This window comes from Sminthopsis crassicaudata, chromosome 6 (assembly GCF_048593235.1).
Source record: "Sminthopsis crassicaudata isolate SCR6 chromosome 6, ASM4859323v1, whole genome shotgun sequence".
NCBI classification, from domain to species: domain Eukaryota; kingdom Metazoa; phylum Chordata; class Mammalia; order Dasyuromorphia; family Dasyuridae; genus Sminthopsis; species Sminthopsis crassicaudata.
Genome location: NC_133622.1, coordinates 184,352,415 through 184,378,160, shown reverse-complemented (window position 1 = coordinate 184,378,160; position 25,746 = coordinate 184,352,415). Strand labels below are relative to the sequence as shown.

General features: G+C 34.4%; 1 protein-coding gene across 1 annotated transcript in view; it reads left to right on the top strand.

The window, feature by feature from the left end:
• Positions 1-25,746, top strand: part of LOC141546641 (peroxisomal acyl-coenzyme A oxidase 3-like) — a 95,684-nt gene that overhangs the window by 29,294 nt on the left and 40,644 nt on the right. The window contains exon 7 of the mRNA XM_074274610.1: positions 2,950-3,038. Coding sequence (XP_074130711.1) covers positions 2,950-3,038 — 89 coding nt within the window. The remainder of the gene's footprint in view (positions 1-2,949; positions 3,039-25,746) is intronic.

The following is a 25,746-nucleotide window of genomic DNA, read 5'->3' as shown; positions in this document are numbered from 1 at the left end:
CTTGTGCACAATGTTTTCCTGATTCAACTCATTTTACTTTGCAGAAGTTCGTATATGTCTTCCCAGGTTTTCCTGAAAGCCAATGGGCTTATCATTTCTTATAGTTGAATAGTATTACATCACTAGCTTAGTAACTTTTGAGGTATAATTATAAATTTTTAGACCAATTTATAGATTCTGTTTTCCCACAAATCCTCCAGTATTTTTCATTTTCCTTCTTTTGTCCATTCTATCAGTTTGATGATTGAATTAGAACCTCAGAGTTGTTTTAATTCACATTTTTCTAATTATTTGTGATAGGGAACATTTTTTTTGGTGATATTTGAGAACTTGGATTTTTTTCCCCTAAAGACTTCTTGTTCATATCCTTTTACCTTTCAATTTTTAGGCACTCTAATTTTAGAAAACCATAGACTTTCAAGAGCTGAAAGGTATTCTAATTCCTAAGATTATATCTCATTTACATAGTGTTGTGTTTACAGAATATATTCACATCTGTAATCCACTTGATTTTAACTTTGAGGTATTTATGAAAAGTATTATATTTACCATTTTACATGTAATGAAATTTAGGCTCAGAAAGGTCTCAAGATTACATAATTGGTGAGTAGCAAATTTATAATTTGAACTTAATCCAACAAGTATTTATTACCTATTATGAACTCAAGGCATCCATCATTTTATGATCCTAGTGCCTCTCTTCTCAACATTCCAGTTTATCAATATCCTTCTGAACCTGTGGTACCCAGAACTAAACATAGTATTTCAAATGAGGTCTGAAAAAGACAGAATATGGTGGTACTTTTCCTTCCTTCTTCCTTTAAACTAGGCCTTTCAATTCAGTCCAAGATCTAATTAGTAATTTTGGCTGCCAAATTAGCCTGCTGATTGATATTGAGCTTTCAGTTCACTAAACCTCCCTACATTTTTTTCAGAATAACTCCTCCGACCTATGCCTCCACCATTTTTGTACCCAATTTCAAGACTTGACATTTTCCTATTTATTTCATCATATTAAATTAAAAGCCATTGCTCAAGCCCACGCAAAGGCTTTTGGAGCCTGACTCTTAAACCATTCCATTAGCTCTGTATCATCTGAAAGTCTGAGCATACTATCTATAATTGTTATTTAAGTCCATAATAGAACTGTTAAACAGCATGCATTCACTCACAGTTATTTGGGGTACTCCCCTAGAGAACTCCCATGTTGACATTCCACCATTAACATTTAACTACTCCTTGAGACTGGCCATTCAACTAATTCTGTATCCATTTGGTTGTATTATAATTTTATCCATAGTATCTACATATTCTCCACAAGAATAATATGAAATACTTTGTTAAAACCTTTGGTAAACTTAGGTAAACTACAACTACAGAATTCCCCTCCTCTATTAGCAGTCCCATCCTTACAATTCTAGTCAAAAAAGGAAGTAAAATTCATTTGACATAAGCTGATTTTAATGAAAAACCATGTTGGTGTTTGTCACTCACTACTTCTTTATCTAAGTGTTTGCTAGTCATCTCTTTAATACTCCATTCTAGACATGTAGAAAAGGGATTCCAGGATAGGAAAAAGGGCAAGGGAAGAAAGTGAAACCCAAGGAAGACTAGGGGACCAGAACAGGGAGAGGTAAGAGGATGAATAGAAAAGCAAAGAAGGGTGTGATGAGAGATACATGGAAGCCTAGGAAGTTATGATTAGAGAAATAAATGTTAGAATTCTGAATCATGCAGGTAGTAAATTATCAATGATTGTTACATCTAAGACATGACTGTGGCTAAAGCGGAGTGAGGGTATCAATAGGTCATGAGAGTTGAAAAGATTAATGACCTGAGAGGGTAAGGATAGTTTGGGGGAAATCAGAATTTATATAGAATTGTGACAGCAGGGGCTGTGGTATGGAGACCAGCCTGATGGCCTATAAATAACCACCTGAGACATTAAAGGAGGGGAGCTTACTAGTGATTATGGCAAATAGTCTTTCAACGGATTCCATCTGCTTAAGGATGTTCAGGGCTGAAGGAATACTGGTGGGAAAGAGGAGATCAGTAAAACATATTAAAAACAGGAGAATGTAAAACTTCAGATTACTTGGTCTAGTTCCTTCAATTTGCAGTAACTTTGCATTGAACTGACATTTTTGTTGTCCTTATTGCTTTTCAAGTACCCATGAAGTTTTTCCTGAATTGCTTTCATGGTAGAAATAAATCACCATTTGGATTTTCTAATTGTTAATTTGCCTCTTTACTACAGGTGTGTTTTTCCTAAACTGAGCTCCAGATATCATTTCTTCTCTTCAGTTATGTTTGAAGAGACTAGTCATATCAATATTTTTACAGAGAATATTAAATTCTAATTAGCTCTAAAGCCTTTATAGTCAGAATTTAAAATTCACTATAGGTTAAGTTTAAATAATTTAAATCTATTACATTTTAATATTAATTTTTAAAAAGTTAAAAATAATTTGCAGAGAGAACTGAATCTTTACATCCACTTTTAAATGTATTTATATTTATCTTTTAGGCTTATTAAAAGTCTATTTATCAAGAAATCTTTGTAGAATATTTGCAAAATTAAACTTAGGATTTAAACATATAATTCAAAATCCTTTTCCTCTCATACAAAAATAATCATATTTCAAATCATGGAAAAGCTTTTTCTTTACCTACTAAATCATCAATCAACAAGTACCTATTATTATCTGATACTCTTATACATTTACTTTATATTTATATATGATGTATAGAGAGAGAGAGAAAGAAAGAGAATGATAATTTAGATTTTGCTTAATTATAACATTGCATTTTTCTCATTGCTTTTTATAGGCATAAATGTGTATACAGACACACACACACATACACATATATATATATTAACTTGAGAATTTAGTTTTTGCTTGATTATAACATTGTATTTTTCTCATTGCTTTTTATGGACATAAATAGATACGAGATCCAAAGACACTTCTTCCGATGCCAGGAATCATGGTCGGTGACATTGGAAAGAAACTCGGACAGAATGGTTTGGACAATGGGTAAGTGAATATATCCCACTGCAGAAGTACGGTTTGGTCCAGTTTGCAATCATTTGTTTAAAATTACTCACAAATTAGATTCATCCTAAAAACCTAAGGTCCTCTCTCTGTACCCCACAAGCAAAAGGAAACAAAACAAAACTGAGACCCAGAGAGGAGAGGTCACTTGTTCAAAGTTCCACTGAGACTTGTTGGCAAAGGTAGGATTAGAACTCGGTGCTTGTGGTTCCCAATTTCATCAGTGTGAAAGGAGTGCTGGGCCTGGTTCAAATCCCAGTGTGAAACCTTGGATCAAGGTTTCTTTTCTGAGACTTGCTTTCCTCGTGTGTAATGTGGACACAACCGTCTCGTGGGTAAAGCTGACAATGCTCTCTCAATGCCATGTGGAACTCGTGTCATGGGGGCTGAGCTTAAAGGAATCTCATGGTTCCAGGACATTTGAGGTGAGCAGGGATTGCGTTCCAAATGTGGGAGACAGTTCATGCACAGAATTCAGAGACTTGAGATAGAACTTTGAAATGGAGGGGGCCTACTAAGAGGCAGTCTCTACGTCACACATAGCATGAGTAGTGCAGATAAAGGGGGGAAGGTTTGACTAGCAGAATAAGCACAGTTTGTCACATCAAGGATATGTCGAGTCCACAAGCATTTTGTTAAGTATCTCCTGTACCCTAGGTACCAGGCCAAGCCCTAGAGCTTCAAAGAGAGATAAAAATAATCCTTAAAATCAAGGAGCTCACAGTCTAATGGGGAAGATGACATTCAAACAACTGTGTGTAGAAAAGATGTATACAGGGGCAGCTAGGTGGTGCAGGGGTTGGAGACACCAGCCTGGAGCCAGGAAGACCTGAGTTCAAATGTAGCCTCTGATACTTGGTCCTTATTAGCTGTGTGAGCCTGGGGAAGTTACTTAACCCCAATTGCCTTGCAAAAAAGAAAAAAAAAGATAGATTCAAAGGATTAATTGGAAATAGTCTCAGAGGAGATGCTTGCAGAAGATAGGATTTTGGCTGAGACTTGAAGGAAGCCAGGAGGTAGAAATAAGGAATGAGAGCATTTCAGAATTAGAAGTCAGCCAGTGACCAGACAGATAGTCAGGAATTTTTAGTGCCTTGTACCAGGAATAACAGCAAGGATGCCCTTGTCACTGATTGCAGACTACATGAAAGGGAGCAAGGTGTGAGAAGACTTGGACAGGTAAAAAAGGGCCAAGTGATGAAGCCTTGAAAAAACAAATGAAGGATTTTATATGTGATCCTGAAAGCAAAAGGGAGCTATTGGAGTTTGTGGAATGGGGCTAGGGAGGAGGTGAGTAGTCAGAGTTGTATTTGAGGAAGGTTCATTTGACTCCTGCCTAAAAGAGAAATGGGGAGACTTGAGGCAGGGAGGCCAGACAGAAGCATGTGCCACTCTTCAAGTTCTCCCCTTATATGCAGTCTGCTAAAACCCAGGAAGTATTTCTCCATTACCTTCTGGGTTATCTAGGCAACGGACATTCTTCATTTATTTATTTTTTTCCTGTGAGGGTTGGTGGGAAGCACATAAAAAAGAAGACTCTGAGTCAGTCCATTGAGGAGTAACAAATGAATTGTCTTGGACTTCCCTGGTGTCCTGATGACGCCCAGAGAAAGTGAGAAAGGCCCTCAGCTTATTGGGCAAACCCTCTGTGGTGAGGAGAACACCCACACTGATAGGACCACACCCTTTATATGCTTCATATGCTATCTTTTCACTGGAATCATTATGTAACAATTCAGGTTCACAAGTCAGGAAAATTAGGGAGTGATTCATGCTTGGGGGTATGGGCATATTGATGGCATAGCAGGGTCCTCTGAAGAGCAGGTTCCTCTGTGAAGTCTGATGAAGGTTACCATAATTTATGTGCCACATTCAGTAATATCTCTCTTTTATGAAGAATTGAAGGGTCTCATCACGGTATGTCAGTGATCATGGGGGATCTGGAAGGCCATGTTTGGGGGGCCCAGAAAGGTTCCAAGCTTGATGACAGGCAGACCCACAGAGCTCGGTGCAGAGAAGGCCCCCACAGCCTGACTGGCTAAGGAACAGTTTCAGTCTCAGTAACTTCAGAAGACAGTCTGCTTGAATAGAGAGGGATTAAGATCTGCACTGGGGGAAGGAATCCCCAGGAGCATCCTCGTGAGTAGCCCTTGTGCAAAGTGATTTGCCTCTTTCCTTTGCTTGTCCGCCAAAGCCACGTTACCTGGTTGGACAGGGGCCAAGGGAAGGTGATTCCTTTCTTGAGCACTCACAGGGCTCTAGGTTCTACAGCTGTTATTGAGCCTGTAAAATAGAAACAAGAAAGGCTTGATGCTGAGGCACAAAATACTGGGCTTTTTTCTTTTTCTTTTCTTTTTACCATTCAATAAGCATTTTATTTTCTTTCCCACTGCCCCTGGGGAAAAGAAAGAAGAAAAATAAAACTCTTACGACACATATTTGTTATATTCCCATGCTGGCCACGTCCCAAAGTGTATGTTCACTGAATGTACCTTTTGTCTGTCAGGAGGTGGGCAGCATGTTTCATCATTGCATGATAGTGATTGGTCACTGTACTAAGCAGCGTTTTTAAATCCTTCAACTAATTTTCACATACAATCATATTGTTATTGTACACATTGTTCTCTTTGTTCTGCTCACTTTACTTCATAAAATACTTTTTCCAAATTAGGTTTAAAGTTCTCTGACATTAATATTGTGCAAATGCTATTTTTCCTATATTTAAATTTTTTTTTATTGTTTTTATATGGCTGTCCAGCTTTTTATTATTTCAAGGTTATAGACACTAAGTGGCTGTGCAACCCCAGGGAACTCACATAACTTCTCTGAGCCTGTTTTTTCTACTGTAAAAAAAAAAAAAAAAAAAAGGGGATTATGATAGCACTTATATCCCTTCCAGGGTTGTTGTAAGAATCAAAGAAGATGGCATATATGAAGCACTTTGTAAACCTAAGTGCCATATGTGTTATCTATCGTCATTAGAGTTATCATCACCATTCTCCTCATCTGAAGTAAACCTCTCTGGAGGTCTTCGATTTCATTGTACTCCCACTCCAAAGAGATCACAGCCCTTTTTACTGCTTAGTAAACATTCTTTTTGAGTTGCTGTGATGAAAAAAAAATGTCACGGATAATCCATCCTTCTGGTGATGAACCTGTTTGAACTAAGCTAATTTGATTTACAGGCAATAGACATAGTTATTGAGCCTGAACTAGGCCTTTCCTGATGGATCAGATCTGCCAAAGATAACTCTCTGCTGAAATAGATTTTTTTTTTTAGAAAAAGAGCATTTCTACTCCATGAAAAACTACTGGGAGGTGACTGTAGCAAAAGAGAAGAAATTAAGAAAAGTTAATGGGTTCTTATTTCTGTAATCAGTTTTAGGTCACAGATTTTAGTCAGAAGGAATCTAGTCCGACCCCCTCACTTTACAGAGAAGAAAGCTGAAGAGGTAGAGAGTGACTTCTTTTGGACAGCTAGATATTGGCAGAGCCAAGAATGGAAATCATATTTCCTGACTTTTAAGCTGGTCCTTTTTCTATCATATTATATATTGCCTCTATTTGCTTTCCTATTTAAGAAATCACTATTATGTATTCTTCATTAAAAATATTCATCTTGTTTCTGCCATTGTTCCCTTAAATTGTCTTGCCTGGTGACTGTTTTCTGTGGTTATAGTCCACAAAACCTCTAATAAGGTTACATAAAGTCTCTTCCCTTGCTATTTATTCAAGTAACAACAAATAACATTCATTCAAAAATAAAATTCATTTACATAAGAACAGTTAACCATATTGCTGTAGAGCATTCAGGTTTTCCATGCTTTTGTCCTCACAATAACCTAGAGAGGTAGGCAGTAGGTAGTACAAGTCCCCATTCTACAAATGTGGTTCATCTAGATTATCTGACTTATCCATGGTCACATGGCTAGTTAAGCACCAGTAAGAACTCAAAGCTAGACCTTCTGGTTCCAAAGTCAGGACTCTTTTCTCTATTGTTATTAGTCATTGAAATAAATTATTCAAGATGCTGGGAGAAATATGAAGTTAAATAAGATATAAACTCTGCTCTCCAGAAAATCCTTTTCAAGATATATTTTTAGGCAGATTTCTTGTCTCTTGACAATGCATTAGAGGAAGTTTGCTATTTTTCTTCTTGGAATAGGGAACAAGATAAAATTAAAATAATCAGTTCTTTCAGTGTCATCATCCTAGTGGCTTCTCATAATCAGATTTCTGCCTTTATTTTCCTTTGAGGCCTTTTTCAATAGCACGAAGTTCTCTTTCCCTGCTCCTCCCTCCACTCTGCCCAAATAACTTGTTTGGAACAACGCTAAGGTTCTTTCCCCTCCTTTTTCTCCCCCTGTGTAGGAGAGTGGGGTGGAAAGAACCTTTGGCCTGTATCAGGTTATTCTTTATTTACTATTGACTATGGAAACTCTGGCAAGTCATGTTTTTTCTCTGAACTTTGATTTCCTCATTGACTAAATTAGAGAACTGAAAATCATGACATCTGAGACCCCAACTGTTAACCAAAGAAATTGTGCCATTCTCTTCCTCTCTCTTGCACAGGGGATCCAAAGGAGGACAGGACTTGTCTCACACTCCATTTCTTTATCTCTAAAAATGGACCTCTAAGGGTTATTGTGAAGAAAGCACTTTGTAAGGATGAATGCTATATTTAGATCTTAGTTCTGAATTTAAATTTAGAACTTGAATGGTCCTTAAAGATATACAGTACAATCTTCTCAGTTTTATAGGTGAGGAAACTTAAGCTGAGGGAAGTGGATTAACTTGCCTAGGGTCACACAAGTAGTCAGTAGCAAAATCCTTTAATAACAAATCCAGTGTTTGTTCCATGGCACCATGTGCTTACTCTTTGTCATTGTTTTTATTCACTACTCTCAGCCTCTGTTTTTTCATCTGAATAATCAAACATCTCTAAGATTGCTGGGAGTATAAATGCCAAGCTAAGCAATGTGCACTTATACAACATGGGAGTGGGCAACAATTGAGTGGTTTTTTTAAAGAGTGCCATAATTAAGAAATCTGATGGCTATTTCTAGGAATTTTCTGAGTACTAATTCTGACCATGGCCTACTCTATCACCACTCCAAAAACATTATAAAAACACACCAAATAAAGCAAAAGAAAAATAAAAGAACAAAAAACTCTTAAAGGTAATCTCATGATGGGGACAAAAGGCCACACTGTCAGCTGCCTGTTCCCCCTCCTGGTGTCAGGACCTTCTAGTTCTAAATTTAAATTCAGAACTAAAATCTAAATGTTTCTTTCAGCTTTACAAAGTACTTTCTTCACAGTGATCCTGGGAAGTCCATTTTAAATATAAAGAAACTGAGTGTGAGACAAGAGGGCTGATGGCTCCATTTAGCTGATCTTGGGTCCCTGTGACCCACTCCTAATAAGGTCTTCACATTAATGGTTATGAGAATCTTAACAGTGAATAATACTACCACTGCCGCTACCATTGCCGCTGCCGCCACTGCTGCTGCTGCTAATAATAATCATTTAGTAATCTTTACTAGTGATTATTAATAATCATTTATATAGTTCTTTAAGGTTTACTTTACCTGAGCAACTTCATTTGATCCTTGCAGAGATTTTTTTTTAATCATCATATTAGAAATGAGAAAAGTGAAGCTGAAGGAAGGAAAGTGTCTTATCCAAGTATCTGAGGCAGTATTTGAACATAAGTTTCATTGACTGCAAGTCCCAAACTCTATTCCTTGTGCTGTCTAGCTGCCTCTCTAGTCAAAAGAAATTGGGAAGTGAAAGCAACTGGGTCAGACTTGCACCATCTATTCCTAATAGTCATCCCTTGCAACAATTCAACCAGAGCACTCCTTTCAACAGAGGAAATTTTAGAAGATAATACTATCCTCAGAGAGAAAAACAACCCCACAATAAGTGTAGGAAAACTGTGAAGAAATAGTTTGGGTTAAGAGAATCCCAGGAGAAAATTCCAAAAGAAAATTAATTCTAAAATAATTACAAAGAGAGTCCTAAAGAAGAGAATCAATTGACCACAAAGAGTGAAGAAAGAGATAAGTAATAAAATCTGAGCTTTTGATTAAAAACTGTACTTCTTGCCATAGTGAGAGGCTGAGGCTGGATGGAGGGCATCCTATGTTCTAAAACAAAAGAAAGCTGGAGATATAAAGGGCAGAACTCTGGAAAAGTAAACTTGAAAAAAGGTGTTAACTCAGTGGAACTGATGAGACAATGGTTATCTAGTTTAGCATGGTAATTAATAGATCTCTAGTTCAGTATGATTGATTTAATCTTACAACAATTTACAACTCAGTGGAATTAAGATAATGATTCTTTAGTTTACATGTACTTAGTACTTAATATTGTCCTATAAGATTGACACCTATGATGATGTGTACTTATAATAGAGTATATTAGAGTCAACAAGGACTGGGAGAAAGACTTTCCATCTCCCACAGTCATGGTGGCTGGCCTGTCTTTCATTTCTCCACTGAGAGCAAGGCCCATCTGAAGGCCTCCAGAAAGCTAACCAGAACATTACATATTGGAAGTTAAAGTCAGGCTACCTTCTGAACTTAGGCTAATGAAAAATGTGGTAAGTTCATGGGAGTAGAGAGTCACCAGGCAGGAAAAATGGGGCAGGTTAAAAGCTTTTATGCTCAATCTTGACTTTTGTAGGTAGAAAGAGAGAGAGGAAGGAATTAAGGAAGAAGCAAAAGTTAAAAGGGGAAGAGAGAATTTAGAACAAAAGTTGGGAAATTTTAGCAAAATATAATATACCCTAAAAAAGGAATGGAGTAAGTAGATTAAATAGAGCAAAATCAAAAAGCAGCAAAACTGAAAGAATATATGATATGTAAGAATATGGAGATAAAATTTAAGAATTGTCAGTTTTTAGAAAAGCTAAGGGGGAAATCTAGTGTCTGTTATTTCATGAAGGAGAAGAGAAGACTTGGATAGAATCTATTTCTTTATATCCCTAGTCCTTAGCACCTGCTATATAGAAATGCTTAATAAATGCTTCTTGATTGATTGAAAGAGAAAAGCAAAACCAAGCTACAAAGGTAAACCAGTTTGGGCAATTTTAAAATGGTAAATAATTATCAAGGACAGAAAGGTCACTATTGTCCCTTGAGAATCCCAGCTTCTCTAAGGATCAACAAGGAAACAAAAAGAGACAAGTTCATATGCTGCATGTTCAGAATTAGGGTTCTTAGAGGAGAAGGAGGGAGGATCTTAATAGTTCTTATAATTGTTGTGCTGCAGCAAAAGAGAATTAAAATGGAAGGTAGGGAAGGGACAGTGTTAGTATCAAGGGAACCTCATTTTTATTTGAACTAGGCAAGGGGAAAGTGGGGGAGAAAAATTTTAGTAGAAATATTATAAATAGGAACCATAAAAAGGGGTTGAGAAGGAAGGAGGAGTGACAGAGGTGATAGCCACAGGAAGAGCTAGAAGGGAACTCAAAGCTCTTGGGTCCATCCTCCTTGTTTTACAGATTAGGAAATGGAGGCCCACAGTGGTCAAGTGGCAAGTAAGTGACCAGACTAGGATTCAGACTCAGATCCTCGGATTGTAAATCCAACCCATGTTCCCTGATACAGTGCTTCAAAGGAAGTCATTGTTTAAACAGTGTGAGCTGGAAATCCTTGAGTCTTAGAGTGAAAGACAGTCCAGTCTACACCTGGCATCTAGACCACCCTCCCCTCTTCTTTTACAGATGAGGAAACAGATGAGTCCCAGAGAAGAGACATAAATAATCATAATTTACACTCACGTAGCAATTTAAAAAGCTTAAAGAACATTCTATATACCACAAAGTCAGTGGTACAAGTATTTTTAATTCCTATTCCAATTAAGGCAACAGCATCTTAGGGGTAAAAGTCCCTTGACTCTGGAATCCAATCTGACAGCACCAAAGAACAGAGGCTCTAAGGCTGGCCCTCTTTCTACCATGATACTTGGTTTGTGATCATTTGCTTCTTTTCTTAAAAGCTGAAAACTGAGAAAAATTCTAGGTAATCACGGTTCTCCCTGAGGCTTCCCTGTATCATGATATTTTATGCTCACCAGCACATCTTCAGAACTTTACTCACTGGGGACTAAAAACACCTACTGAGTACAGTATAAACTTCCATGGGTTTTATTGACATAAGGGATTCCTTATCCTCCAATGCAGAAAGGGAGAAATATTAATTAATTAATACATGTTCTTTAGAGATAACAGTGCCCTCCAGGAGTAGCATCAGAAATGGGCCTGGGAACAAAGGCATCAATCGGGCTTGATATACTCTAAAATCATTTTGCTTCCAGCAGAGGGTGCAATTGCTTTGATTATGTGAAACTTCTAAGCTTGAAGTGAATTTTGACAAGTGATTTTCCTTTTATTCTGCCTTATTTTCCCACCTAATTCAAAGGTGAAATTTTGTGGAACATCACATTTGTGATTTTAATAGTTGAGTGATTTTTATCACTTCAGAACCAGTTTGATTTTAAGTAAGAAGGAACTAAAGAAGAAATGTCTTGGTAACCAGGTGTAGCTTTTAGCTTTGTCTGACAACTGAATGAAACAAGATTGACAGGTCAACTTATTCTTTCCCTTTTGAATGAAATCTTCCTCCAAATTCAAAAGAAGTCTTGGAATGAGAAGATCCTAGAGATAATTAGAATGGGAAAATTCTTTGGCTCACCTCCACCCTAGCCTGAACTGAGGAACATTCCCTGTCCTCTTCAGGATGCTTTCCTCTTCTCTCAGGCCCTAACTTTTCACTGACAGGCTTGGATACAACCACTAGAGAATGGAAATATGCTTTATTAACATTTTCAGATAGCACAGGAGGCCTAATATATATATCATCTATATATCTTCCCCAACCTGGAATGCTGAATGGTCCTGCCTCATTTCTCCCCATTTTCCCACATACTCTATCATGTCTCAAGGTCTTAACTTTCCTTTCCCTGCTATGTGTCCTATTGGCAGGGCCCAGGACTCCTGTTCCTTTCCCCCCAATCTTTTGACACAGTAGGAAGCAGAGAAGACCAGTGAAAGTCTCAACTATATGCCTTATTTTCTTCCTGGAAGAAAAAAATTTCCATCCCCATGATCCAAAGGCCCAGAAATGTACAGATCTCTAGGCAATGCCTGCATAACCATTTTTCAAATCTCTGTAATAGTGCCCTTTGGGGAGGAATTACTATTGGAAAAAAATGTTGCTGGAATACTAAAGTCAGAATTATTTGAATTTTAAACTTATATGTATTTTTTTTAAAATTCGGGATCATTTACAATTTTAAAACATTCAAAATACTATATTTAAAATTATTTTTTAAAAGTTTCTAGACTTCAAAAGCTGAAGCTTAGAGAAGTTACATGACTGATTCCAGGTTACAAAGCTAATTAATGCCATTTAATTAAATTAGAGGAGTATTTTGTCATAGATCACTTTAATTAATTACCAATAATTGATATTTTAATAGATTAATAATTAATTAATTAATTTAATAGATTTAAGGTCTTTTTCTCATAACCCTCTAATGTGGTTCAGTCTTTTATTCAGTAAGATCCTTTTAAGCACCTTCTCTATATGCTATGCTAAGGTGATGGGACAAAAATAGAAGAAAATGTGAAATATTTTATTGGAAAAACAACTGACTTAGAAAGTAGATCAAGGAGAAAATAGTATATATAATAATTACTGAACTATCTGAAAGTTGTTATTAAAATAAAAAGAGCCCAGATACAATATTAAGATATTACCAAGAAAAACTTCCCTAATATCCTAGAACCAGCGAGTCTACTAATTACCTCCTGAAAGAGATCCCAAAAATGAAAACTCCCAGGAATATTATATCTAAATTCTAGAATTCCTAGGTCGAGGAAAAAACATAAGCAGCTAGAAAGAAACAATTCAAGTATCATTCAACCACAGTCAAGATAACACAAGATTTAGCAGCTTCTACATTAAATAACCAGAGAGCTTAGAATATGATATTCCAAAAAGCAAAGGAATCTAAGTTGCAATCAAGAATCATTTGCCAAGCAAAGCCAAAGATGTACACACACACACACACACACACACACACACTCACTCACTCATTCACTCACTGTTGGGAATATAAATGTAACAACCACAAGGAGGGAATGAGCATAAGAAAAGGGGAGAGGGTAATTAAAAAAAAAAAAAAAAAAAAGACAGATTAGGAAAGACAATGGTCGGAAGCAAAACAGACTTTTAAAAAAAGACCAGTTAAAAAAAAAGAGAGAGAGAGAGAGAGAGAGAGAGAGAGAGAGAGAGAGAGAGAGAGAGAGAGAGAGAGAGAGAGAAGTATAATCAGAAAACAATAGATGGGGCAATAACACAGATATTTTTCAGGCTTTTCCAATTCTTTGTGACCCTGTCTGGGATTTTCTTGGCAAAGATATAGGACTGGTTTGCCATTTCCTTCTTCAATTCATTTTAAAGATGAAACTGAAGCAAACAGGGTTAGGTGACTTGCCCAGGATCATACACCTAGTAAGTGTCTGAGGCCAGATTTGAACTCAGGAAGAGTCTTCCTGAGTCCAGCCCTGATTCTATCTACATCACCACTGAGCTGCTCTATATTGGAGTAGAGTATTTCTACTGAATTTTAGGGAAATGGAGGAAAATATCTTTGTATCTGGGGCCCAAAATAGTGTCAATTAATGAAATTTTCATTTTGGGCATAGCATTTTTAATGCAAAAAAAAAAAGTCTTTTGAAGTCTTTTGTTTATTTGTTTTTAATGTAAAATTTGAATATCACACATTTAGTACCTTTTGAACAATTAGCATATATTTTAGCTTGCATATTGTTAATATCAAAATACCCGAGGGTTTTTTTTTTCATTTTGAAAAACTGGCAATTATTTCCTCTTTCCTTATTATTATAATAATCCAGATATAACTAAGTTTTTATCCATTTGTTTAAGTACAAAGCTTTTCTGCTTTATTAATTTCATGTATACATAGGTCTTATATATTTTTAAAATTTGATTATTATAGAGTCCCATAAGTAAGGTTCCTTTTATATTGTTTGTATGCTTATCTTAGGTCTAGACTTTAAACTTCTTCAAGCAACTTTTTATCTTGGTGTCTAGAATAGAGCCTTATATAAGCATGTGAATAAATTGAATTAAGTTCCCAATGGATTTTAATTAAAATCAATACTCTCACTTAACTTTCCCTTAACTTCTAAATAATATTAATTGAATTGAATATAATTTTCTAATCAATGGTTTAAGAATATAATTATAAAAATAAATCTCTAGTATAACACAGAATGATAATAGACACCCACAAGCCTCTTATAATATCATTTTAGTTTGACCTTTAAATAAAATATAAAAAAACATATAATACTAGTTCTATGTTGAAAAATTATACTGTGTATTAAGAACTGAAATGATATCGCAACATAAAGACACATGAGGGTGCTCTAAGTAGTCAACAATAAAGGAAAAATGTTTAGCTACTAAAATTGATACTGTCCAATATAGTAATGTGTACTTTTAAAAGCACTAGTGAATTTAGGTTTCTATGGTTGAGCAAATTGACCAACACTTTATAATATACAGTATATTGTGTATATATATATATATATATATATATATATATATATATATATATATATATATATATATATACACACATATATGTATAAATGTATTTATAGCTTATAATACATATACATACTTAAGTTTATAATATACATTTATATTATACAGTTTCCTGGATAACTTTAATAATATGACATGATTGTGATATTGCATTCTATTGCATTCTATACAGAAGAGATTCCAATCCTGAGGTCATCAAGTTTACTAAATGCTTCCAGGGTTTTAGAGATTCAAGTCAATTAAGTGAACATTAAGTGCTTGTTGTTCAGTCTATTTTCAGTGACACCATTTGGAGTTTTCATGGCAAAAACAGACTTTAATGATTTTCCATTTCTTTCCACCTCATTTTACAGATGAGGAAACTGAAGTAAACAAGGGTAAGTGACTTGTCCAGTGACACACTGGTAATCTGAGGCCAGATTTGAACTTACTAAAAAAGAGTCTTCTGGACTTCCAGCTCTATACTCTGTCCACTGTATCACATAGCTACCCCTTGTTAAATGTCTGTTATTTGTTTAATATAGAAAAAGGAAAAACAAAAGTCTCCTTATCATCAAGGAGTGGACATTCTGTAGGAAAAATAAAATATGAGAGCTGAGAACTGTGCCCAGTGGGGTAGAAAAGCCCTCCTGGAGGAGGAGGAGACAGTTGCTGACTGATAGTCAAGTGACTTTCTTTAGTTTGGAATCTACCTTTGTAAAGGGATGGAATTGAGAAACAGAGTAGCCTCTGTGAGCAGCAGGTCAGACAGTTTGTCTAGAGCGAAACATGAGCAAGAAATCAAACAGAAATTGCCTTATGGGAGGCATAGGATGAAAGGAGAGAGAATGAATGGGGGTGGGTGGGAATATAATTAGCAATAATAATTGTAAAAAAAATTCAAACCAAGTTTCTCTGATGGAATATTATTGTTCTCTGGGAAATGTTGAGGAGACTCTCAGGCAAAAAAACCAAACAATAACAAAAAACACCTTGAAAGTCCTCCATAAACAAAATGAAATATTGTATATACAAAGTAATAGCAATGTTCTGGGATGACCAGCTGTAAATGACTGTTATTCTCAGTAGTACAATCATCCATAACTACTCTGAAGGAATTATGAAACATCCTATCCATACCCAGAGAAGGAACTGATCTAGTCTGAATACAGATTAAAACATTCTCTGTTTCTTTCTCTCTCTTTATTTTTAGCTTAATTTTTCTTGAGGGTTTTCATTTTCAGGGGAGATCTATTTTCTTTCACAAATTGACTTTTATGGAAATGTTTTACATAGCTCCATTTATGATTTCTTAATTCTATATGGTGATAAGAGAGAGAACCTAAAATTCAAAAATCTTAAAAACAAAAAAAGTTATTTTGAATGTAATTCAAATATTAAATTTACTTTTTAAAAATTAAATTTAAAAAAATTTAAAATAGAAAATACCTCTTTGGATATATAATGTTCTTCAAAACCAGCCCTGTCTCTTTTTTCCTTCAAGAAGATCTGAGTTCAAATTCAGTTTCAGACATTTAATAACTGTGTGACCCGGGGCAAATCACTGCGTTGCTATGTGTGGGACACAAAAGACCCCTACTCAAAAGGACTACTCAGAGTTCACTCAAAGTAGAAAGCAGAAAAGGTTGTTTATTATAGCAACTAATGAGTGGTGGGCAATCCAGCCATGAGAGATAAAGGTAAGTGAAAGCACTCACAGCAGGAGGGCCAAAGAGTCAGTGAATACACACCATTTTTATAGGTTTTGTTGCAAGATATTACACCACAAATTAGAAAGCATTAAGAAACTTGGGGCCTCCTAATTGAATATTGCTGCCAAAAGAGATGGGAATGGAATGTTTCAGTTTCCTTGAAATTACCTGCTTTCTAGGAAACCATAAATCAACAGATAACTTAGCTGACAGTGTTTAAACTATTAGACACAATAATGTCAAACATTGATAAACGTCACCAGTTTAGATTAAGTAAATATGTCTGTAACTAGCCTAGGTTTAAGTAAATAGAGGCCTGCACATATTGTAGGTCATAGGGAGATACAGAATAATGAAAATAAAATAAAGAAAAAGAATTCATATATTCCCGTAAGTTCTTCATCTCATCTTTCCATTCCACACAGATACCTGCCTCAGTTTCCTTTTCTGTAAAAATGGACATCATAATAACATCTACTTCCTAGCATTGCAGTTAGAATCAAATGTAAAGTGCTTAACACATAGAAAATGTGATTTATTATGCAAGCAGTAGGCTATTTTCCAAGGGAATTTAGCAAAGAGTCAGAATCCAGGAGATAATTGTGACATCAATTAAAGTGGGTAAAAGTTCCAAGGGAATGTAAGCAAAGAGTCAGAATCAAGGAGATGATTTTTGGAAAGAGAAACAAAGATTAAGTTGATATGCTAATATGATGGCTTAGAGGTACAATTGAGAGGTTGGTAGGAGTGAGGTAGTTCCCATCATTAAGTTCTATAACTTACTATAAGAAGTGGCAGGGAGCTTACAAAAGCTACATGAGTGGAATGACATGAGCGCCCCATATTGAAGAATAGAAATCTGGCAGCTGTATAAGAGATGGACTGGAAAGGGGAAGGTTATGGAATAAAGATAAATTTGGGGCTACAACAATAATCGTGTTAAGAGTGAGGAAAGTCTGAGTTAAGAATGTTGTTAGTATTTGTCACAATGTTCCTTGGAATTTCTTTTTTTTATAATAGTTTTTATTTACCAGATATATGCATGGGTAATTTTACAATATTGACAATTGCCAATTTTTTGTTCTAATTTTTCCCCTCCTTTTCCTCCCCCCCTGCAGATGGCAGGTTGATCAATACATGTTAAATATGTTAAAGTATAAATTAAATACAATATATGTATACATGTCCAAACAGTTTCTTAACTGTAAACTTATTATATTCTCCAAGTAAAATGTAACTACATCGAGGAGAAGAGCTATTTAGTTTTTTTTTTCTTTTTATGGATAGAGTAGGGCACAGCATTTATTGAAGTAAATATTATACTCTGTTCTGGTTGTTTCCTTATTTCTAATATGAAAGTGTTGAATAGAAGTTCTCTTTTAGGGCTAAATTATTCTTAATATCCTATGATGTAATGATGACCTAATATAAATGTCAACTTTCCTCGTTAATGCCATATTAATGTTCTATTTATAAGTATATATTTAATCATGATTGTTTCATCTTTTTGTTGTTATTGTTCTATGGCAGCAAAGGATAAGCAATTCCTCTAAAATCTGGCCACATTTTTAAAAATGAGATAGTTTTTCAGATGTATTCAAAAAGACATTCTCTGGCCTGAAAAATAATTAATTAGATTATGATACAGTTGTCTAATTTCTTAAAAAGAAATCTGCTTTTAGTGAAACAAAGTGTATTGTGTAGATTGTGAATTCAGGAAAGCCTGAATTCTAGACCTACCTTTTATACCACTGGCTCCCTTGATTTCAACTTTATTTAACTTCTCCATGCCCCAGGCACTACTTCTTTGAAAACTTTTGAAAATAACATACAGGTAAATTGTTTTACTCAAACTCTTGATCAAGTTTTATTTTTTAAAATTTATTTTATTATAGCTTTTTATTTACAAAATATATGCATGGGTAATCTTTCTTTTTAATTAATTTTATAATTATAACTTTTTTTGACAGTACATATGCATAGGTAATTTTTTTTACAACATTATCCCTTGTACTCCCTTCTGTTCCGAGTTTTTCCCCTCCTTCCCTCCATCCCCTCCCTTAGATGGCAGGCATTCCCATACATATTAAATATCTTAATAGTATATTCTAGGTACAATATATATGTGCTGAACCGAATTTTGTTGTTGTTGTTGCAAAGGAAGAATTGTATTCGGAAGATAAAAATAATCTGGGATGAAAAACAAAAAAAATGCTCACAATTTACACTCATTTCTCAGTGTTCCTTTTCTGGTGTAGCTGATTCTGTCCATCATTGATCAATTGGAACTAGATTAGCTCTTCTCTATGTTGAAGATATCCACTTCCATCAGAATACATCCTCATACAGTATCATTGTTGAAGTGTATAATGATCTTCTAGTTCTGCTCGTTTCACTCAGCATCAGTTCATGTAAGTCTCTCCAAGCCTTTCTGAATTCATCCTGCTGCTCATTTCTTACAGAGCAATAATATTCCATAGCCTTCATATACCATAATTTATCCAACCATTCTCCAATTGATGGACATCCATTCATTTTCCAGTTTCTAGCCACTACAAAAAGGGCTGCCACAAGCATTTTGGCACATACAGGTCCCTTTCCCTTCTTTAGTATTTCCTTGGGATATAAGCCTGTAGTATCACTGCTGGGTCAAAGGGTATGCACATTTTGATAACTTTTTGGGCATAATTCCAGATTGCTCTCCAGGATGGTTGGATTCTTTCACAACTCCACCAACAATGCATCAGTGTCCCAGTTTTCCCACAGCCCCTCCAACATTCATCATTATTTGTTCCTGTCATCTTAGCCAATCTGACAGGTGTGTAGTGATATCTCAGAGTTGTCTTAATTTGCATTTCTCTGATCAATAGTAATTTGGAACACTCTTTCATATGAGTGGAAATAGTTTTAATTTCATCATCTGACCATATCCTTTGACCATTTATAAATTGGAGAATGGCTTGATTTCTTATAAATTAAATTATAAATTAAAATTAAAGTCAATTCTCTGTATATTTTGGAGATGAGACCTTTATCAGAACCTTTAACTGTAAAAATGTTTTTCCAATTTGTTACTTCCCTTCTAATCTTGTTTGCATTAGTTTTGTTTGTGCAAAAACTTTTTAATTTGATGTAATCAAAATTTTCTATTTTGTGATCAATAATGATCTCTAGTTCTCCTTTGGACACAAATTCCTTTCTCCTCCACAAGTCTGAGAGGTAAACCATCCCCTGTTCCTCCAATTCATTTATGATTTCGTTCTTTATGCCTAAATCTTGGACCCATTTTGATCTTATCTTAGTATGTGGTGTTAAATGTGGATCCATGCCTAGTTTCTGCCATACTAATTTCCAGTTTTCCCAGTAGTTTTTGTCAAATAATGAATTCTTATCCCAAAAGTTGGGATCCTTGGGTTTGTCAAACACTAAATTGCTATTTTTATTTACTATCTTGCCCTGTGAACCTAACCTATTCCACTGATCCAAACTAGTCTGTTTCTTAGCCAATACCAAATGGTTTTGGTGACTGATGCTTTATAATATAGTTCTAGATCAGGTACAGCTAGACCACCTTCATTTAATTTTTTTTCATTACTTCCCTTGAAATTCTCGACCTTTTGTTGTTCCATATGAATTCTGTTGTTATTTTTTCTAGGTCATTAAAATAGTTTCTTGGGAGTCTGATTGGTATAGCACTAAATAAATAGATTAATTTAGGGAGTATTGTCATCTTTATTATATTTGCTTGGCCTATCCAAGAGCATTCAATGTCTTTTCAAATTTAAATAATTCCTGACTCTTCTTTGGTAGATAGATTCCCAAATATTTTATACTATCAACAGTTATTTTGAATGGAATTTCTCTTTGTATCTCTTGCTCTTGGATTGTGTTGGTAATGTATAAAACCGCAGAGGATTTATGTGGATTTATTTTGTATCCTGAAACTTTGCTAAAGTTCTGAATTATTTCTAATAGCTTTTTAGCAGAGTCTTTGGGGTTCTCTAAGTATATCATCATGTCATCTGCAAAGAGTAATAGTTTGAGTAACTCATTTCCTACTCTAATTCCTTGAATCTCTTTCTCTGCTCTTATTGCCGAGGCTAACATTTCTAGTACTATATTGAATAGTAATGGTGATAGGGGGCAGCCTTGTTTCACTCCTGATCTTACAGGGAAAGGTTCCAATTTGTCGCCATTACATAACATGTTTACTAAAGGTTTTAAATATATACTCATTATTTTAAGGAATAGTCCATTTATTCCTATACTCTCAAGCATTTTTAGTAGGAATGGATGTTGGATTTTATCGAATGCTTTTTCTGCATCTATTGAGATGATCATATGGTCAATTATACTAATAATTTTCCTCATATTAAACTAGCCCTGCATTCCTGGTATAAATCCTACTTGATCATAGTGTATTATCCTGGGGATGATTTTCTGAAGTCTTTTTGCTAATATCTTATTTAAGCTTTTAGCATCAATATTCATTAAGGAGATTGGTCTATAGTTTTCTTTCTCAGTTTTCGATCTACCTGGTTTAGGTATCAGTACCATGTCTGTGTCATAAAAGGAATTTGGTAGGACTCCTTCAATCCCTATTTTTTCAAATAGTTTATATAGCATTGGAGTTAGTTGTTCTTTAAATGTTTGGTATAATTCACATGTAAATCCATCTGGTCCTGGGGATTTTTTCTTAGGGAGTTGGTTAATAGCTTGTTCTATTTCTTTTTCTGAAATGGGACTATTTAGACTACTCACTTCTTCCTCTGTTAATCTGGGCAAGCTACATTTTTGAAGGTATTCTTCCTTTTCATTTAAGTTATCGAATTTATTGGCATAAAGTTGAGCAAAGAAGCTCCTAACTATTGTTCAAATTTCCTCTTAATTAGTGGTGAGTTCTCCCTTTTCATTTTCAAGACTAACAATTTGCTTTTTCTCTTTTCTTTTTAAAATCAGGTTTACTAAGGGTTTGCCTATTTTGTTGGTTTTTTCATAGAACCAACTCTTAGTTTTATTAATTAATTCAATGTTTTTTTTTTTACTTTCAATTTTATTAATCTCACCTTTTATTTTTAGAATTTCAAGTTTTGTGTTTGTCTGGGGGTTTTTAATTTGTTCCTTTTCTAGCAATTTTAGTTGTAAGCTCAATTCATTGACTCTCTCCTTCTCTGTTTTATGCAAGTAGGCCTCTAGAGATATAAAACTTCCTCTTATTACTGCTTTGGCTGTATCCCACACATTTTGGTATGATGTCTCATTATTGTCATTTTCTTGGGTGAAGTTATTAATTATGTCTAAGATTTGCTGTTTTACCCAATCATTCTTTAGTATAAGATTATTTAGTTTCCAATTATTTTTTGGTCTATTTTCCCCTAGCTTTTTATTAAATGTAATTTTAATTGCATTGTGGTCTGAAAAGGATGCATTTACTATTTCTGCCTTACTTCATTTGATTTTGAGGTTTTTATGTCCTAGTATATGATCAATTTTTGTATAGGTTCCATGAACTGCTGAGAAGAAAGTATTCTCCTTTCTGTCTCCATTTAGCTTTCGCCAAAGATCTATCATATCAAACTTTTCTAGTATTCTATTTACCTCTTTGACTTCTTTCTTATATATTTTGTAGTTTGATTTATCTAATTCTGAGAGTGCAAGGTTGAGATCTCCCACTTTTATAGTTTTGCTGTCTATTTCTTTTTGCAGCTCTCTTAATTTCTCTTTTAAGAATTTAGATGCTGTACCACTTGGTACGTATATGTTTAATATTGATACTGCTTTCTTATCTATGCTAATGGTTAATCTTTCAACACTGACCCTTGCAAAACCTTTTATTCCAAATTTCCCCCCTATTCCCTCCCCTAGATGGCAGGTAGTCCATCTAGCTAACTATATGTTAAATATGTTACAAATATATGTTAAATCCAATATATGTATTCATATTTATACAGTTATCTTGCTGCACAAGAAAAACCGAATCTAGAAAGAAAAATACCTGAGAAGGAAAACAAAAATGCAAGCAAACAATAACAGAAAGAGTAAAAATGCAATGTTGTGGCCCACACTCAGTTCCCATAGTCCTCTCTTTGGTTGTAGATGGCTCTCTTCATTACTAAACAATTGGAACTGGTTTGAATCATCTCATTGTTAAAGAGAGCCACGTCCATCAGAATTGATTGTCACATAGACTTCTTATTGCTATGTACAATGATCTCTTTGTTCTGTTCATTTCACTTAACATATATTCATGTAAGTCTCTCCAATCATCTAAAATCATCCTGTTGGTAATTTTTTACAGAACAATAATATTCCATAATATTCATTTATCATAATTTATTCAGCCATTCTCCAGTTAATGGAATCCATTCAGTTTCCAGTTTCTAGCCATTACAAAAAGGGCTGCCACAAACATTTTTTCATATGTGGTTCTCTTTCCCTCCTTTAAGATCTCTTTGGTATAAACTCAGTAGTAACACTGCTGGGTCTAAGGGTATGCACAGTTTGATAATTTTTTGAGCATAGTTCCAAATTGCTCTCCAGAATGGTTGGATCCATTCACAGTTCCACCAACAATGTATCAGTGTCCCAGTTTTTCCACATCCCCTCCAACATTGTGCATTATCTTTTCTTGTCATCTTAGCCAATCTGACAGGGTTGTATGGTGTCTCAGAATTGTCTTAATTTGCATTTCTCTGATCAATAGTGATTTGGAGCACCTTTTCATATGATTAGAAGTAGATTCAATTTCTTTGTCTGAAAATTTTTCATATAATTTATCAATTGGAGAATGGCTTGATTTCTTATAAATTTGAGTCAATTCTCTATATGTTTTAGAAATGAGGCCTTTATTAGAATTTTCGAATGTCAAAGTTTTCCCAGTTTATTGTTTCCTTTCTAATCTTGTCTGCATTAGTTTTGTTTGTACAAAAACTTTTTAACTTAATATAATCAAAATTACCTATAAGGATCTTTAGCTCTTCTTTGATCACAAATTCCTTCCTTTTCCATAGGTCTGAGAGGTAAATTATCATATGTTCTTCTAATTTATTTATAATATACTTTATGTCTAGAGCATGAACCCATTTTGACCTTATCTTGGTATATGATATTAGGTGTGGGTCAATGCCATAGTTTCCAATTTTCCCAGCAGTTTTTGTCAAATAGTGAATTCTTATCCTAAAAGCTGGGTTCTTTGGGTTTGTCAAACACCAAATTGTTATAGTTATTGACTGTTTTGTCCTGTGAATCTAACTTATTCCACTGATCAACTAGTCTTATTTCTTAGCCAGTACCAAATGGTTTTGATGTCTGCTGCTTTATAATATAGTTTTAAATCTGGTACAGCTAGGCCACCTTCATTTGATTTTTTTTTCATTAATTCCCTTTTGTTCTTTCAAATGAATTTTTTTGTTTTTTTTCTAGGTCATTAAAATAATTTCTTGGGAGTCTGATTGGTATAGCACTAAATAAATAGATTAGGTAGTATTGTCATCTTCATTACATTCATTCGACCTACCCAAAAGCACTTAATATTTTTCCAATTGTTTAGATCTGACTTTATTTGTGTGGAAAGTGTTTTGTAGTTTTGTACATATAGTTCCTGACTTTCCCTTGGCAGATAGATTCCCAAATATTTTATATTATCGACAATTATTTTAAATGGAATTTCTCTTTGTAGGTTCCTGTTAGATTTTATTACTGATGTATAAAAATGCTGATAAATTATGTGGATTTATTTTGTATCCTGCAACTTTACTAAAGTTGTGAATTATTTCTAATAGCTTTTTAATAGAATCTCTGAGGTTCTCTATCATATCATCTGCAAAGAGTGATAATTTGGTTTCCTCATTACCTACTGTAATTCCTTTAATCTCTTTTTCTTCTCATTGCCAAATCTAGCATTTCTAATATAGTGTTGAATAGTAATAGTAATAATAGGCAACCTTGCTTCACTCCTGATTTTATTGGGAATGGTTCCAGTTCATCCCCATTACATATGATGCTTACTGATGGTTTTAAATAGATGGTACTGACTATTTTAAGGAAAAGTCCATTTATTCATATACTCTAGTGTTTTTGATAGAAATGGGTATTCAATTTTATCAAAAGCTTTTTTTCTGCTTCTGTTGAGATGATCATATGTTTTTTGTTAATGTGGTTATTGATATAATCAATTATGTCAATAGTTTTCCTAATATTGAACCAGCCATGCATTACTGGTATAAATCCTACTTGGTCATGGTGTATTATCCTTGGGATGATTTTCTGTAATCTCTTTGCTAGTGTTTTATTTAAGATTTTTGCACCAATATTCATTAGGGAGATTGGTCTGTAATTTTCTTTCTCTGTTTTTGTCCTACCTGGTTTAGGTATCAGTACCATGTCTGTGTCATAAAAGGAATCTGATAGGACTCCTTCATTTCCTATTTTTCAAATAGTTTATATAGCATTGGAGTTAATTGTTCTTTAAATGTTTGGTAGAATTCACATCTGGCCCTGGAGATTTTTTTTTTTCTAAAATGGGACTATTTAACCAATTTACTTCTGCCTCTGTTCATCTGGACAACCTATATTTTTGAAAGTATTCATCCATTTTATTTAAGTTATCAAAGTTATTGACTTAAAGTTGGGTAAAGTAATTCCTAATTAGTGCTCTAATTTCCTCTTCATTAGTGTTGGTATCCCTTTTCATTTTTAATACTAACAATTTGATTTTCCTCTTTTTTTTTCTAATCAAATTTACCAAGGGTTTATCTATTTTGTTGGTTTTTTCATAGAACTAACTCTTAGTTTTATTTGCTAATTCAATAATTTTTTACTTTCAATTTTATTAATCTCTCCTTTTATTTTTAGAATTTCAAATTTAGTGTTTGACTGAGAGGTTTTAATTTGCTTTTTTCTAGGTGTTTTAATTGCAAGCCTACTTCATTGATTTTTGCTTTTTCTATTTTATGCAAGTAGGCCTCTAGAGATGTAAAATTTCCTTTTATTACCACTTTGGCTGCATCCCACCTATTTTGGTATGACATCTCATTATTGTCATTCTCTTGGATAAAATTATTTATTGTGTCTATGCTTTGCTGTTTCACCCAATCATTCTTTAGGATGAGATTATTTAGCTTCCAAATACTTTTTGGTCTATTTTTCCTTGGTTTTTATTAAATGTAATTTTTATTGCATTGTGATCTGAAAAGAATGCATTTACTATTTCTGCCTTTCTTCATTTGAATTTGAGGTCTTTATATCCTAATATATTGTCAATTTTTGTATAGGTTCCATGAACTGCCAAGAAGAAAATGTACTCCTTTCTCTCTCCATTTGGTTTTCTCCAAAGGTGTATCATACCTAACT